Consider the following 14999-nt stretch of genomic DNA (forward strand, 5'->3'; position numbering starts at 1 on the left):
GCGAGTAGGCATGGCGAATTTTTATTATTCGGTATAGTGTCATACAAGAATTGGAAGTTGTTAAGAATGTTCCATTAACATCACGTTGAAGACTGAAAACATAGATTCTGTCATCTGAATGACTATTTTAGAATGTGGGGAATTGGAAAGAATTAGAGCAGTTGAATAAATCACGTGAGAAACCTTCAAATAGGGTTTTTCAAATTTGTATGCTCTTTGATAGCTTCCATTTCTTAGATTCAAGTGTTGTGTAATGGTGTTGCTTCCTAAGGGGGAGCAAATGATTCCATTTTCATCTTCTTCTTGCTTGACAAATTTGACTTTGCCCCAAACATGGATAGGAAGTTTTGTTTCAAGAATGATATGTTGAACAAAAAAGTCATTGTGTGGATGCAGAAGCTCCAATCAAAACTTTATTCCATAACATGGGACTAGCTAAAGATTGGGAGTTCCAAAAAATGCTCCATTAGCATTGGAGTAGAGGATAAAGACATTGCTAACAAGAATCAGTACCACATGTTTGAAGTGTTAATGGAAATTTAGATAAATATTTCGAATGTCACGAATTTTGTAAGTAGCCTCAACACTGCCCAAATAACTACATATATATGTGCATGCATACTTACACATATAGCAACACACACACACACACACACACACACACACAACATACATATTCAAAAGCAATAATAATAAAAGAGAAAATAGAAAGAAAGTGAAAAAAAAGAAGTTTAAGAAAAAATGTGTGTGTGTGTGTGTGTGTGTGTGTGAGAGAGAGAGAGAGAGAGAGATTCCTTGATTTTTACTTTTAAATTTTCCTCCCTTCCATGTTTCCTTTCCTCTTTTATTTATTTATTTATTTTTGTTTATTGTTATATTTTATTATGTGTTTATCATTTTTGCTCTCTTTTTTATGTTTGTCATATCTCTTTATTTAGTAAGTTTGCATATTGCTTTTACTTTTATTAGTTTTCTATTTTGTTTTCTTTTATGATATTTGTTTACTAATTTTTATTATGTCTTTTTAAATTTCTTTTTTTCTTTTTTATTCATTCATTTCCAATTTAAATGTCACACACACACACACACACACACTTAGAGTCCTCTTTTTTAATCTTTTGTCATCCTCTTTCCCCTATCTCATTGGGAGAGACGACCCAGAAGCCGTCCACATTCCAATAACCGCTATGTCTACCATTATAGACACCCCCCCCCCCCCCCCCCCCTTGCTCATAAAAAGGCCCAAAAACAAATAGCACATGTATTAATAGTCGATCACGTGTGTACTAATAATTAATCATTTTCTAGCTTTCTTGGTTGTTGATTGGTCCATTTATGCAAAAAGTACTATTTTATTGGCAAGCAACTATTGGAGGGTGAATATAATGGGTTCCAAGCAAATGTGTTAAAATGACACGTCTGGACCACTTGGCACTCTACGAGTTCTATAGAGAACTCCATAAATGTGAAAAAACCAAAAGGTTGGCTTTAAGCTCTTGACTCACCTATAGAGATTCAACGAAAAAAATTTGGCAAATTTTGATGTACAGATTATGAGTTCTAGGTGCCCGAAGTTAGCCTAGGCGGCTACGTATTTCCTCATATTTGGTGTCCTTCCTTGCTAACCTTCTTAAGTCATTGCTTACAAGCTTTGTGTTTACTTTTCCTCTTTGTGACCACAAATTGCCAAATGAGGTTCAAATATTTGATTCAAAAAGCACACATCTTTTTTCCAAAAAAATGTTCTTACACAAACTAACAATAGTCACTATAACTTCTTATGTTTTATAATTATTTTTAAAACAAAACAAATTATGGATGAGAATTAGACCGAACCACGTACAAAACAATGACACATAGCATCGAAGTTCATGCCCATGTATAATAAGGTTGTAGTCAAAGTGATCAATATTGTTAAAGCAAATGTCATTAAAATAAATCAAAGAAATTAAAAGAGTAACTGTGATGTAGATTTCCTAGAAGAAATAAAAGATTTGAAAATAGTCTTTGTTCTGAATTCATTGGTAATCTTCATACATTGAAATAAGAATTATATGTATAATTTGAAGTTTAAAATATTTGAAAACATGAATTCAACAAAATAATATAACTTTAAGAACATTCACTTGAATATGTTAAATAAAATATTTTTTTGAACTTTGTTATAAAAATACTAAAATATTATAGAACCAAAAGTAATAATTTCAATGATGAATGTTCTAGATTGTAGGTTGACATTAGATTACAAATACCAATTGTTGACCTTCAATCATTAGGCATAGAGAAAATGAGATAATTCATATAGAACATAAATAATGAAAAAATATCCTTTCAACTATTGATGCAACTATAATTTGACAATTGTGTCATCCACAGAAGCCCACAAATATAAGTAATACCAAAGGTCACAATAAATATTTGTGTCAAAGTATAGTTTCATGTCTAGGGAAGGAACCAAAAGTATATTCTCTTTATATATCAAAAAGAATCAACATATTAAGATGTATAAAAAATAGTCAATGTAAGGAAATACTAAGAAATGTCTTTCCCATCTTCAAGACACCATCAAAACACCACAATGTTCAGCAAACATTCTCATCAAACGTTGTACAAATAATTTGTCTTCAAGACACCATCCAAACCCCAAAATGTTATATGAACACCCTCATCGAAGTTTAAAAATAATTTAAGAGAAAAAATACTTTAATTCATTTGTAATAAAATGTTACGAAACAATTGTCCTTTCCATCAGCAAAGTACAATTGCAAGTTTTCATCCTTCCCTACTTACCAAATTTTCACTCAGTTCAATAGTGAATGACCTAATTCAACCTAATGGGACACTTACAACCAGCCAAGGTGAGGAATACAGCCAAGGTTCAGTTTATTCCTCACCTTGGTCTAGAGATACAAAAACTTAAACAATATATGAAGTATACGAAACCAAGTCTCCTGATAGGGTCCTCAGAAGTCAAGCCTCCCATGCCAAACTGATATCGGGCTTGCCGGTGAGCCTCTTATTCTCCAAGTTCTTAGTTAAAAGGAACACCCTGTCCATCTTCAAATATCCACTACAAAATAGAATCATAGCTCAAGACCTCTGTATATTTTTGCCTTCACAAAATATCATATAAACATGATTCTGACTAAATAACATACAAAAGTAGTTCCAATAAACAAATAGTTGGTAGTCTGTTGTTAATGATTTTACAATTGTTTTATTTACGAGGACCAGTCCTTTTGTTTTGATTGCTTTAATATCAAAAACAAAAGTAACTCCAATAAAACACCAGTACCCTATCATTTATCTGCATTCTGAATTAGGCTGGTTGCTGTGCAAGCAAGGTCCCGAGAAGATTCCGACATTGTTTTACATTACATTAAAATTGTTTCCCTTTGTACGTCTGGCCAAACTCCCAATCAGAGGGAGCCACGTTGTAAGAAGTAAGAGTCCTGCCATCGCTGGTAGTGACCTCGAAGGACAAAGGCTGCCCCTTAAGATCAGCACTCAAGTGCCAATTCTGTCCCCAGTTCCTGCCCATGGGCAACCACCCAGTCTTTGAACCCTTGATCTTAACACCCATTACAGCCCCATCCCCTGCAACATTACTTATCAGCACCATATAAAAATGGTCCTGCCCATTTATGGTGAATCTCATTCCTCCTTCCTTCACACAGCTTACTCTGCACAAACCGAAATAAAACACAATCAGATACCCCAAACAGAACTTGCCTTTTATAAAGGACGTAAGATTCAGTAAGAAAGTGACAAGGACACAAGTTTTCACAAGGTTAGGCAGTCCCATGGAGCATTGAGATTTTGGTAATAGGGTTTGTAGATAGAAATGTAGAGACAGCAAGGAGACAATCTCTCTGTGCACTGTTCGGCCTTCAGAGATGCAAAAGAATGTGTTTTTAATAGGCTTAAAGTCTATTTTGGAAAGTTGAAAGTTTCTTGATGAATCTATTAGAGATCAAATCTAGTTTCAGGATCATAAAAGACAAACTGGAAATTGCGTACCTAGCGAATTTGACAGAATGAATACCTCTAGGCCTTGACTCCCAGAGAAACAAATTCAGCCTAAAACTTGTACTCTAGTATCAAATAACTAAAAAAAGTCATAAATGATAAAATTCTCTATTAGAAAAACTACCATGATCATAAACTGAAGTAAGAAAGTGATGCACAGAAATCTCTGTACTATAATGCAGTTCAGTGGAGTATTGTAAACTGGATAAGGAAAAGCTAATTAATGAAATATAAATAAGTGAGATTAAGGAAGCAATCTAACAGAAGATCTGATTGGTTCCTCCAAATTCCAAGGCATTTTTTTTTTGTTGAAAGTTAATCTGGATTTGGAAGGTTGATAAAGAGATTATCAGATTTCCAAAATTTATTATAATTACATTATGAGTACTAGATTTGATTGTGCATGTATTTTTTAAAACACTCCTTGATCTGTCATCAAAATGAAAAGAACAAGAAATGTAACCAAAATACATATACGATCAAATCCAGGAACTGTAAAGGTTGAAACAAGTTTATTCCCAACACTTAATCATAAGATTTAAAAGAGTATGTATACAAAACAAATTATTCCCTTATTCCCACAAGGTATATCATATAGTTAACTTGTTTTCTTGCTAGGTGAACTACTTGGCAGGAAGGGTCTAATTGCTAGGATGGCGTCACTAAGGATTCTCAGTACTCTTGAAGAATCGAAGATTGAAACTAGGACAGCAACGGTGAACACCAACCAGTTTATGGTCAGAATATATCATTATTTTTTCTTCTTTTTATAGTTTGGTGAATTTCGTTTTTTTAGCTAAATTTTTAATTCAGCTACCTCGACGAAGTACATTTTTTTGTTAGATACACGCAGCGAATTGTACGTAGTAGAATATGGAGCTCTGTTATAGAACCCTAAATTATTGATCCAAAACGGAAAAAGAAAATAGTTAAAATGCTACAGCTAACAAATTAGACCGCTCCAGAAATAAGAACCCAAAACAATTGAGACTTTTCCCTCTATTACCTTCTGTATTGGACATGCATGTTCCCTATCTTCCACGCAGCGATTTTCTCAAAGGCAGAAACAGGCAAAATGAAGTGCTTTTGCTGGGGGTTGCACCACCCTCCTGCATCTCCTGGGAGGCCATAGTTGGGTGGGCAGAAGTTAGTCGCCGTTACTGTAATTGATGTTCCATGGTGGCAATAAACTAAATCATCCACACATTTCAGTTCAAAACAAGCACCACAGGACTGCCCGCCTAAAAATAGATCACTGCTAAGAGCTGCCGTATTGATTCCATAGCCTTGCCTGTATAAATCTCCATATCCACAGGCACCTGCTGCAAAAAAAAAATATAAAGGAAATTCAATCAAGGAAATAAATTCAATGGAACCCGTGCCAATGACAACAGTGGATTCATGGAACTTCTGGGAAATGAAGATGCAAGGGTACTTACAACAATGCTCAGATTCGATCATTTTAGGTAAATTATGTTTAAAAAATCCATTGATCAGGTACGAGATGAAATTAGGATCATTAATTTTCTCTTGGGACGTTCTATCACTGAGCTATTAGTCAATCTTGGTTCGTATATGTCGTATTTTTCTAACACTTCCTTTTAATTCCTTTTAAGCTACACCATAGGTGCTCAGGGCTGGATCTGCTGACCTGCTGACCCGATTCTGGTATCATGCTAAGTTTTCTCATGGACCAATTAGGAGTTGAACTTGGTATCATTTGTTGCTAGAGTCTTCAGTTCAGATGTCACTCATTTTTTAACAAATTAAAGATGTCTAACAGAAAACTGATCTTTTAACACTGGATTATTCAAGAAAATAAGCCACAACCAAACCACAATGGAGTTCAACAAACCAAAAACCCTGGTCATTAAGAGTGCGGGTAATCAGTTGTGTAGCACCCTATCATGTAAATATGTGGCCATCGGTTTGAATTTCAGTTTGTGAAAAATAACATTATTTTAGAGCCAAACTAGGCGCTTCAAGTACCCAAAAAAAAAGTTTTACAAAGGAATATTGGAGACAATGAGCCACACCACAATAAGAGCCCATCAATAACACGGCTCACAAAGAGAGTCAGCAGAGTATCCCAACATGCAAGCAGTAAGTCTTAGTTTTGAATCCAACTGATCTATGAGAATAATTATAGAACTTGACCTGTAGTACAAAAATGGAGAGAAGCTATTTCAATTTGTAAATATCTGATGCGCTAAGGACAATTACACACAATATTTACTCTTAGGTTCTCAACCAGCCCTAGGGCTTGATTTATATTCGGATTAGAGCCTAACTGCCCATTATTGGAAAACGAGATAAAATTACACAAATTCAGCTTGAAAAACATTGATCTGATAGGAGGAGGTATTTCTATGAACTTGACACCTTGACTGCCATAAAAATAATGTCAAGAAGGTTAAGGGAGGTCATTGGTGCACTTGGTATTTAGGTACAGGACAACTGATAAGGAGAGGAAGTGTATAGGATCAAAAGAAGTCCAGAAGATAATGTTTGGAATGTGATTTATGCACTTGATCTTCAAGCACAGGACAACAACTGATAATGAGCGAGAATTTGATAGATCAAAAAATGAATGCTCAGAAGAAAGTGGTTGGAAGGAGCGAGAATTTGATAGATCAAAAAATGAATGCTCAGAAGAAAGTGGTTGGAAGGTCATTTATTCACTTGCTATTTAGGTACAGGACATCAACTGATAAGGAGAGAGTTTGAAGGATCAAAAGATAAAAGTCAAGAGGATATAGTTGGAAGGTCATTTATGCACATTATAATAAAAACTTTTTCTATTCCATTTGAATCTTAGAATGAGGACGTCAAATAATAAGTGGAAATTTTTTTTTTTAAGGTTCGGAGAACTTCTTTATATAAGAGTCAAGAATTGAGGGATATCTCTTTCGCCAAAATCTATTTAGGAGACAATTCCAGCTTCATTTCTTATAATATCGAAGTCATGCATTCAGCAAAACTTGATCCCTGATGGACTCATTTGAAACTATTCTATTTGAAAACTATATGCTTGATATCAACTCTTTAGATCCAAAATATCAACTGATAAGGAGAGCTAGTTAAATAGTTTGAAAATCTATTTACTGACTTGAGTACCTTGACTGGTAAGGAAAAATGTCTTGAAGGTTTAAGGTCTGAACGACCTCAGCCAACAGAGCTGAACAACCAGAGCATTTAGTCTTTCGACCCAAATAACCTTACTACTCTGATTAAAAACTCACGAATGATAATGAGATGCAGATGTGACTCTAGTCGATTGATTAGCTCAGTGGTGAGAGCATATTCAACTGGGTCGCAAGACAAAATGCTTGACAAAAACAAACGCAAACCTACTCCAATGCTAACCTCCAAACACAAGACAGTTTCTCAACGATAGTTAAGGGGAACAAAACACCAAGAAGATACAAAATGCAGGGTGCAATGAGCATGAACATAGACGAATCGAAGTTTTTGCCTTGTCCTGTCTATTTAGATGCTGGCTATGCTCTGGACTTAAATAATGTGCAGGAGAAAATCGATTTTCATTTCCATACATTTAACATTCTCTCCAATCTAAATGTGGCATGAGTGAAAAAAAACCCCAAATGCATAACCTAAACAAACAGAGCACAACATATGAGAAAAAACAAAGGCGTTTTTACCCATGGTTCCGAGGGCGTCTGAATCTCCGTAGAAAGTTGCAGAAGCCGTTTTCCACCCGTCTTGTTCTCCGCCATAAGAAGCAGACGCCGAAACCCAAATAATTGCCCACACAGAGAATATTATCACAGAAAACGCTCTGTTTACTAAAAACAAAGCAAACCACATTCTCAACTCCTTACTCTGTCTCAGAGGCGCCGCTGCCCACTGAAAATGCTGCTGAGACGCACCAAGAAAGTTCACTAAACTCATTCCTTACGCATTTGTCTTTTTTTATCTGTCCGGAAGTGCACAAGCTCTACCCCACACAGATTGAGCGCTGTTTTCGTCGCGACTCGCGAGCCAGAGGTCGCGTGTTCGAATCTGGGCACAGCCCAATTCCTCTTCCGGGACCGTTAGTTTTTCTTTTCGCTTTATTCGAGGGTCCCGCGCCTGTGAGAATGTCTGCGATACCTTGCTGTGACCCTGTAAATTTAAAATCAATTACACGTAGAACATTTTAAGTTTTGATTTGCACGATTATTCACGACATGTGAACCCACTTCGGTGGGTTGCCGTGGAAAAAAATGGTTTCTTTTTTGGCTTGAATTTCTTTGCTCTTCAGCTGTCATGATAAATCATTCCGCAACTGTACGACAGATTCTGTGTGTTTTTGGTGTCGACGTGCCAAGAGCATCCGAAGTTTTGAGTCTAGTAATTTGTTCATTATGAAGAAATAATTTTCTATGTTCATATCTTCAATAACAGGCATATCAGCTTAGGCGATCCATTTTCATGGTAAGCAATCAATTCAGGACATTTTGGATTTGGAAATAAAAATTATGACTTTTCAATTATTTAATATAAAAATTAGAATATAAAATAGAATTCGAAAGAATGTAGCTATTTGTATATCTTTATTATGTAGTTATTTTGTATATCTTAAATAAAGATAAATTAATATAGATATTTTGAATAAACTATCTAAAATTATGTGAGACATATATATTAACATGATTTTATTTTCTTCTTTTTTTTTTGATGGAGGGTTCAAACCTGCGAGGCAGTCCAGTGAGGCACAAGCTTGCGAGCTACCAACCAGCGAAGGCCACCATTAACAGTTTTAGGTACCCGATACAGGCCCACACGTGCCTGAATACTGAACACCTCTTCGGCTAAGAGCTAAGGACTGAGGAGCATCCACGCTGCCAAATTCGCCCAAGGCACGATCCCGGCCTCATCCCTTATGATGTCTATGGACCTTACACTCAGCAAGACTTGATCCCTGGTGGGATCTTTGTGAGCCATTCAACTTCACCAGTAGACCAAAGACCCGTTGACATTTTTTTTTTTTAATCTATTTTAAAATTATTTAAGTTTATATAAATTATATTTACTATATACATGTTTAAATCTTCATTATTTTTCTTTTTAATTATTTTTATTTCTAAAATTTGAATATTTACATATAATTTTTTAATTTAAATTTCAAACTCATTATTATTATTGAAAAAAATAAAAATAAGAAGTTGAACAATATATTTTATAACTTGTTTTTTTACATCTATCAACAATGCTTATAAAGTATTTGCTAGAGAATATAATTATGAATTTTTCTTAAATTATAATAATAGTAATAATTGAAAATGTATTAGCAACCATACCATCATTATATTCCACCCCTTTATAATGCCTTTAGAGATCAATATGATATTTTTTTAAATGTATATTCATTTAAATAAATAAGAAGTTTTCTCTAAGAATTGAATTAGTAGGCTATTATAAATGAATTGAGTTAAAAATAGAACAAATAAATGTAAAATAAAGAGAAGTTAGTGATAAATTAAGTTTTTAATAAATGACAATGATGGAATAACTTTTAGTCATTGTGTCCTTGCTTCTTCACGATGAAATTAAGATCTTCCATGTGCAATAAATAAAAAGTGCCCTTGCTTGTTGACTAGAAATTAAGGTCTTCCATGTGCAATAACTAATCATATATACTTGTGTGATTTTTACCTTCTCTTAATGATTTAGTCCTCATACAATTATCTTGTAAATGAAGTCAATGATTTTGCTTATTATTTTCTATATAATTCACAATCAAATAAGAGAGTAAACAAATTTACTAAGATGTGTTATTTTCCTACTTTTTAAATGAAACTTGCTTGAATAATAAATAAATTGTGGAATAATAAATAGTTATACTTAAAAGTGATATTGATTCATTTTATGAGAATAAATTTAAAAAGTTAAGAAAATAAAATGCTTGTATATGCATTGTTTGGAATGGTACTAAATTTCTCATAAGATATATAAATCCATATCAATCTTTTTATCAAATAATTTTTACTTAATTATACATATATATATATATATATATATATATATATATATATATATATATATATATATATATATATATATATATAATTCAGAAACACTATACATTATCACAAAAACCAATTATCTAACAAAATTATAAATAATATTTTTCTAACTTTAAAAAAAAAATCATCTATTTTAAACTTAAAATCTTAAAAAAAAACCTCACAAAGTAAATTTAAAAATACAAAAGTTTTTTTTGTCTAAATTGGTGAGCACTGAATATTAATCCTTGTTTCCACAATATTTGATGATCTCGTTCCTCACTACAATAAATTTGAAACAAAATTATAGTAGGAAAAAATCAATTCAAAACTGACCGAGCATAAGGAAATATTTTATTTTTTTATTAAATTGAAATAAGCAAGCATGATTATTTATAACAAAAAGCTGGCTCTCACATCAGATCCATCAGCAAAACATGATCTTCATGAAAACTTTTTCTTCCTGTATGCAATTGAAGTTTAATTTGTTAATTGGCAATTTTCCCCTTTAACTAGAAGATGCTACACATATCAATCAGCCTTAAAATATGCTCATCAAAGTTGGTTGTGATTGAAGAATTATGACATGTTTTGTTCTCAACTTCCATTCAATCATTCCTCTTTCTGAAACTGCTTTACTGCTTTATTTATGGGGTCTTTTCAGTGCTAGAAGATATTATTTTCCTTCAATCATGTTCCATGTTCACATTCAAACTTTTTCAATATTCTTTTATGGTACATTTAACTTTCCAGTCTCAATTTCTGTTTAAACTTTACTTTAGTGATAGCTTTACTGAGATTGTTTGGTGTGGTACATTTAAACCATTAGTCTTATTTTCTATTTTAACTTTATTTTAGTTATAGCTTGAAATGAGAATGTATTTAGAAATAATAAGGTCTAGTTTTTAATCTAGAATTTGGTGTCTTTGATTAAAGGAGGTTGGTATTTCTTATTAAGATGGTTATTTGCTGTGAGGTTTGCTGTTTTTTATGGGTTGAAGTGTACAAAAGTTATAAGTTTTTAATACAAAATTAATGTTTTATGAATGTTTTCATTCTTAAGTATTTTCAAATAGATCATATCTTCTTACTTGCAGGATCTTGCATGTGGGGTTAATTGAGCATCTTTGAAAATATAACTATTGCATAAAATCATGTTTTGTAGAGTAAAAGATTGTTGATATATAAATTCACCCCACCCCTTCTTTCGCTATAATCTTGTGCTCTTCACCTGCACAATAATATGTTAGCATATTAACATGGACATCGTCAAATATTTTGCCTTTTACTTACAAGCCATCATTATCATAGATGTAGTCATAAAATGTTGTCACTTCATCAATAAAGGCAAATTTCATCTCCACTTACATAATGTGTGCAAAAAAAGACAAATGTGTCACAATTCAAAGCATGGAAAAATACCAATGAACTTGCGATATTAAAGATGTTTGTGTTGCCAATAGGGAAAACAACCTAATAGCCGCCCAGACTAGCTTCATGCATCTACAATTCCTAATCCATATGTCGAAATTTGTCTATTTTTTTGGTGAACCTCCGTAGGTGAGTGAAGAGCTTAAAATTAACATTTCAGCTTTCTGACAAATATGGAGCTCTTTGTAGAACTCGTAGTGCGAGGTGGTCTAAAAGTGTCATTTTAAAACATTTGCCGAATAACTGCCACAAAGACCTCCCAATAGCCGTTATAGTACTTTTGGCTCAAATGAACCAATCAACAATCAAGAAAACTAAAAAATGAAAAAAAGCCAACAGCTATTAGTGTTCAGCTAGGGACATTGCATACATGAACAACAACTAGCTTGTATAGATTATATAATAATAATAATAATAATATAGTTGGGAGATTTAATGTTTCGAGGAGGGTCTGTCTTAGCTCACGGTGGCAGCATTATCTCCACCGCTTTCGACTTTTCAGGTTGGTTTGTTGTCTTATCAAATTACGGTAAAAATAGGAGAATTGCTTTCGGTAAGGGACAATTCCTTGTGTTCCAGAGAGGATAAGGAGAAACGGTCCCTGCTTCAGAGGGGAAAGTACGGTCTTGTAAAGAATATTTTAAAATACGCCCGAGACTGTAGAGAAGTGGTCGACACAATGGTAGAAAAACTCTTCATCAGCGTGGTCCGGATTTATGAGGAAACCAATTTCGCCATGTTATATCAATTCAAGAATATGGTGGTGGAAGAGATCAATGGGATGACTTAAACATCACACCCTAAGCTTCATTTCCAAACTAAAAGTGTTAAATAGTCAATGTTAACTTATTTTCTTCAAGCTTAATTTTCTCCTTAATGTGTGATGCTTAAAGTTGGCCTAGAATTTTCACACAGATCCAACACTTGTCAACAGTATAAGTGATTCCAAATTGTAGACAAGAATATGGAATTTGTCAAGGTTAGTTTCTCTATTTAATTTGTTTAATGAGTAATACTTTCTGGATTTGATTGTGTAGACTTTTTTTATCATCAACGTTTCGGATCATACTACATGATCCATCATCAGGATGTAGGAGAACATTTCAACAGTATAAGTGATTCCAAATTGTAGACAAGAATCTCCTACTTATCAATTGATGAGCTTAAGGGGCTTTCTAATGAATGGTTCATAAGGCACAACACTTGGTGAAGGTTTTGCAAACAGGGTTGCAAGCTTTGGGTTTAACCATGGAGGAAACTCCGTAGTAAAGAGCGCTCAAGCTGGAGTAGTACTAAGATGGGTGACCTCCCGGGAAGTCTCGATGCTTCACCCCTGTGAGCATCACCTAGATCCAATGAGTACTAAGTGTTCCATTTATTCTCACGAGAGATGGATTCATGTTGAATCACTACTCATGAAACATGGGTCAATGAGTTTGACTCAAAAATCACACAGTTAAATCTTGACAGCAATATCACAATTTGACTAGCTATGGAAATTATCTCCTACTTAACAATTGATGAGCTTAAGGGGCTTTCTAATGAATGGTTCATAAGGCACAACACTTGGTGAAGGTTTTGCAAATGGGGTTGCAAGCTTTGGGTTTAACCATGGAGGAAACTTCGTAGTTAAGCACGCTTAGGCTGGAGTAGTACTAGGATGGGTGACCTCTCGGGAAGTCCCGGTGCTTCACCCCTATGAGCATCACCTAGATCCAATGAGTACTAAGTGTTCCATTTATTCTCATGAGAGATGCATTCATGTTGAATCACGACTCATGAAACATGGGTCAATGAGTTTGACTCAAAAATCACACAGTTAACTCCTAATAGCAATATCACAATTTGATTAGCTGTGGAAATTATCTCCTACTTATCGAGGTTAGGTTCTTTGTTTAATTTGTTTAATGAGTAATACTTTCTGGATTTGATTGTGTAGACTTTTTTATGTTCTTCGTGTTCTCCTGCATCCTGATGATGGATCATGTAGTATGATCCGAAACGTTGATGATAAAAAAAGTCTACACAATCAAATCGAGAAAGTATTACTCATTCTCATAGATTGTGGAAATCTAATAGATCTAATTTGTTTAAGTCACTTAGAGACAGAACTTTGTTGATGTAAATCAAAAAGTGTTGCAAATAAATGGTGTTGCAAGGACTACCTATTCACATTTTTTTAATCTTATCAAATTATATGAAAAAAGTAAGTGCGAAAAATGTAAAGAATGTAATTCTATTTTAAATATTCATTTTAGAATGATAATGATGTACAAAATATAATAAAATTAAAAAAAGGAAATAATGTAGAAATAATAAAATATCTAACTATAAAAAAGAGTTATTGAAGGAATTAATTTAATACAAATAGAAATTCAATAAAATGATTTTTAAAAAATTAAGTAAATAAATAAATAAAATTTAATTTTTTCCTTAAATAATCTAATATAAGCTAATTTGAGTTAATTAAAAAAAATATCTATAATTTTAAGTGTAAATTTACTTGTTCTAAGAGATAATAATCAACAAAATCAATTTTGACATTATTTTTATTTGGAAAAGGGATTGTACTATCTTTAACCCTAATTTAAAGCTTGTGAACACCAACTCCTATTCTAATTGAACTCCAATGCCAACCCTAATAGTCATTCAAATGTAACCCTGACATGAAGCCTGGCTACAATTTTCAAATCAATTTTGGTCGTATAATGATGCCAAAACATTAAGAGGTCCCCATTCTTGTTTAAAACTTTGAAACATAAATTTTTTTATGAATTTTCTGAAACCTTTTGAAACAAAATATTATAGACTTGGAAAAAATGAAATAAATCAATTTGTATAATATAGATGACAACTAATAGTGAGACATTAACTTATATTTGAAGTCCACAAATAAAATTGTTTAAAGGTAAACTACTTTAAAGTTACAACTATAGATGAAATAAAAAATTCTCACCTCATCAGATTGGGTTGTAAAAAAAAGTGTTGTCAAACGACTTAACATGAATTGAAGACACTCCCCGTTTGAATGTGTGGATATCACACAAGGTTATTTGTATACTTGCTATTGGATTTTCATGTGCTCCAATATACATTACTATTGGCAAAACCATTGCACCTTTTTTGGTGTAAGTGCTAGTGTTAATAGACAGGGACTCATACACCTCTTTATCACCTCTCAAATGCATATCACTCATAAGCAAAGGATATATAATAGTAATAAATGTGCATATGCATATGCACATTATGCACATGCACACACACATAAAGTCATTTTAGTTAAACTTAAACTTTATACATGTATATTGTATGATTATCCTTTAGATTTAACATAATATAAGCTAATTATACTATATATACATATATAAAATCATTTAAATTAATTTATAGATATAAAGATTAAGATTTGTTTATGAAATTAGGCAAGAGCCTACAACACAACAGTAAATTGTGAGACTCTTATTTGGGAGGTCTTGGGTTTGAGTCTACTTAACTTTTTTTAAAAAAAAAATTATTGATAAATGACCTAAG

The 14999-nt window shown here is 33.0% G+C and overlaps 1 protein-coding gene across 2 annotated transcripts; it reads right to left on the reverse strand.

The window, feature by feature from the left end:
* Window positions 1-2685: 2685 nt before the first annotated feature.
* On the reverse strand, window positions 2686-7933 carry LOC149541620 (expansin-A13-like). Of its 2 annotated transcripts, none has more exons than XM_089796803.1 (3): window positions 7692-7933; window positions 5036-5348; window positions 2686-3683 (listed from the first exon to the last, which is right to left on the reverse strand). In XM_089796803.1, the coding sequence occupies exons 1-3, from the start codon at window positions 7855-7857 to the stop codon at window positions 3380-3382; spliced, it is 783 nt and encodes a 260-aa protein (XP_089652929.1). In that variant the 5' UTR covers window positions 7858-7933; the 3' UTR covers window positions 2686-3379. The 2 variants fall into 2 exon arrangements, with proteins under 2 accessions (XP_089652929.1, XP_089652928.1); XM_089796802.1 differs by having other exon boundaries at window positions 5036-5351.
* Window positions 7934-14999: the final 7066 nt, after the last annotated feature.

Source organism: Cupressus sempervirens, chromosome 8 (assembly GCF_028749045.1).
Source record: "Cupressus sempervirens isolate cs-2001-9-10 chromosome 8, ASM2874904v1, whole genome shotgun sequence".
NCBI classification, from domain to species: Eukaryota; Viridiplantae; Streptophyta; class Pinopsida; order Cupressales; family Cupressaceae; genus Cupressus; species Cupressus sempervirens.

Coding starts and splice junctions, on each gene's coding strand:
- LOC149541620 (XM_089796802.1), bottom strand. CDS start 7,857: ATGTGGTTTGCTTTGTTTTTAGTAAACAGAGCGTTTTCTGTGATAATA. Junction 5,352..7,691: donor AGACGCCCTCGGAACCATGG/GTAAAAACGCCT, acceptor TTTTTTTTGCAG/CAGGTGCCTGTGGATATGGA. Junction 3,684..5,035: donor ATGCATGTCCAATACAGAAG/GTAATAGAGGGA, acceptor CGGTTTGTGCAG/AGTAAGCTGTGTGAAGGAAG.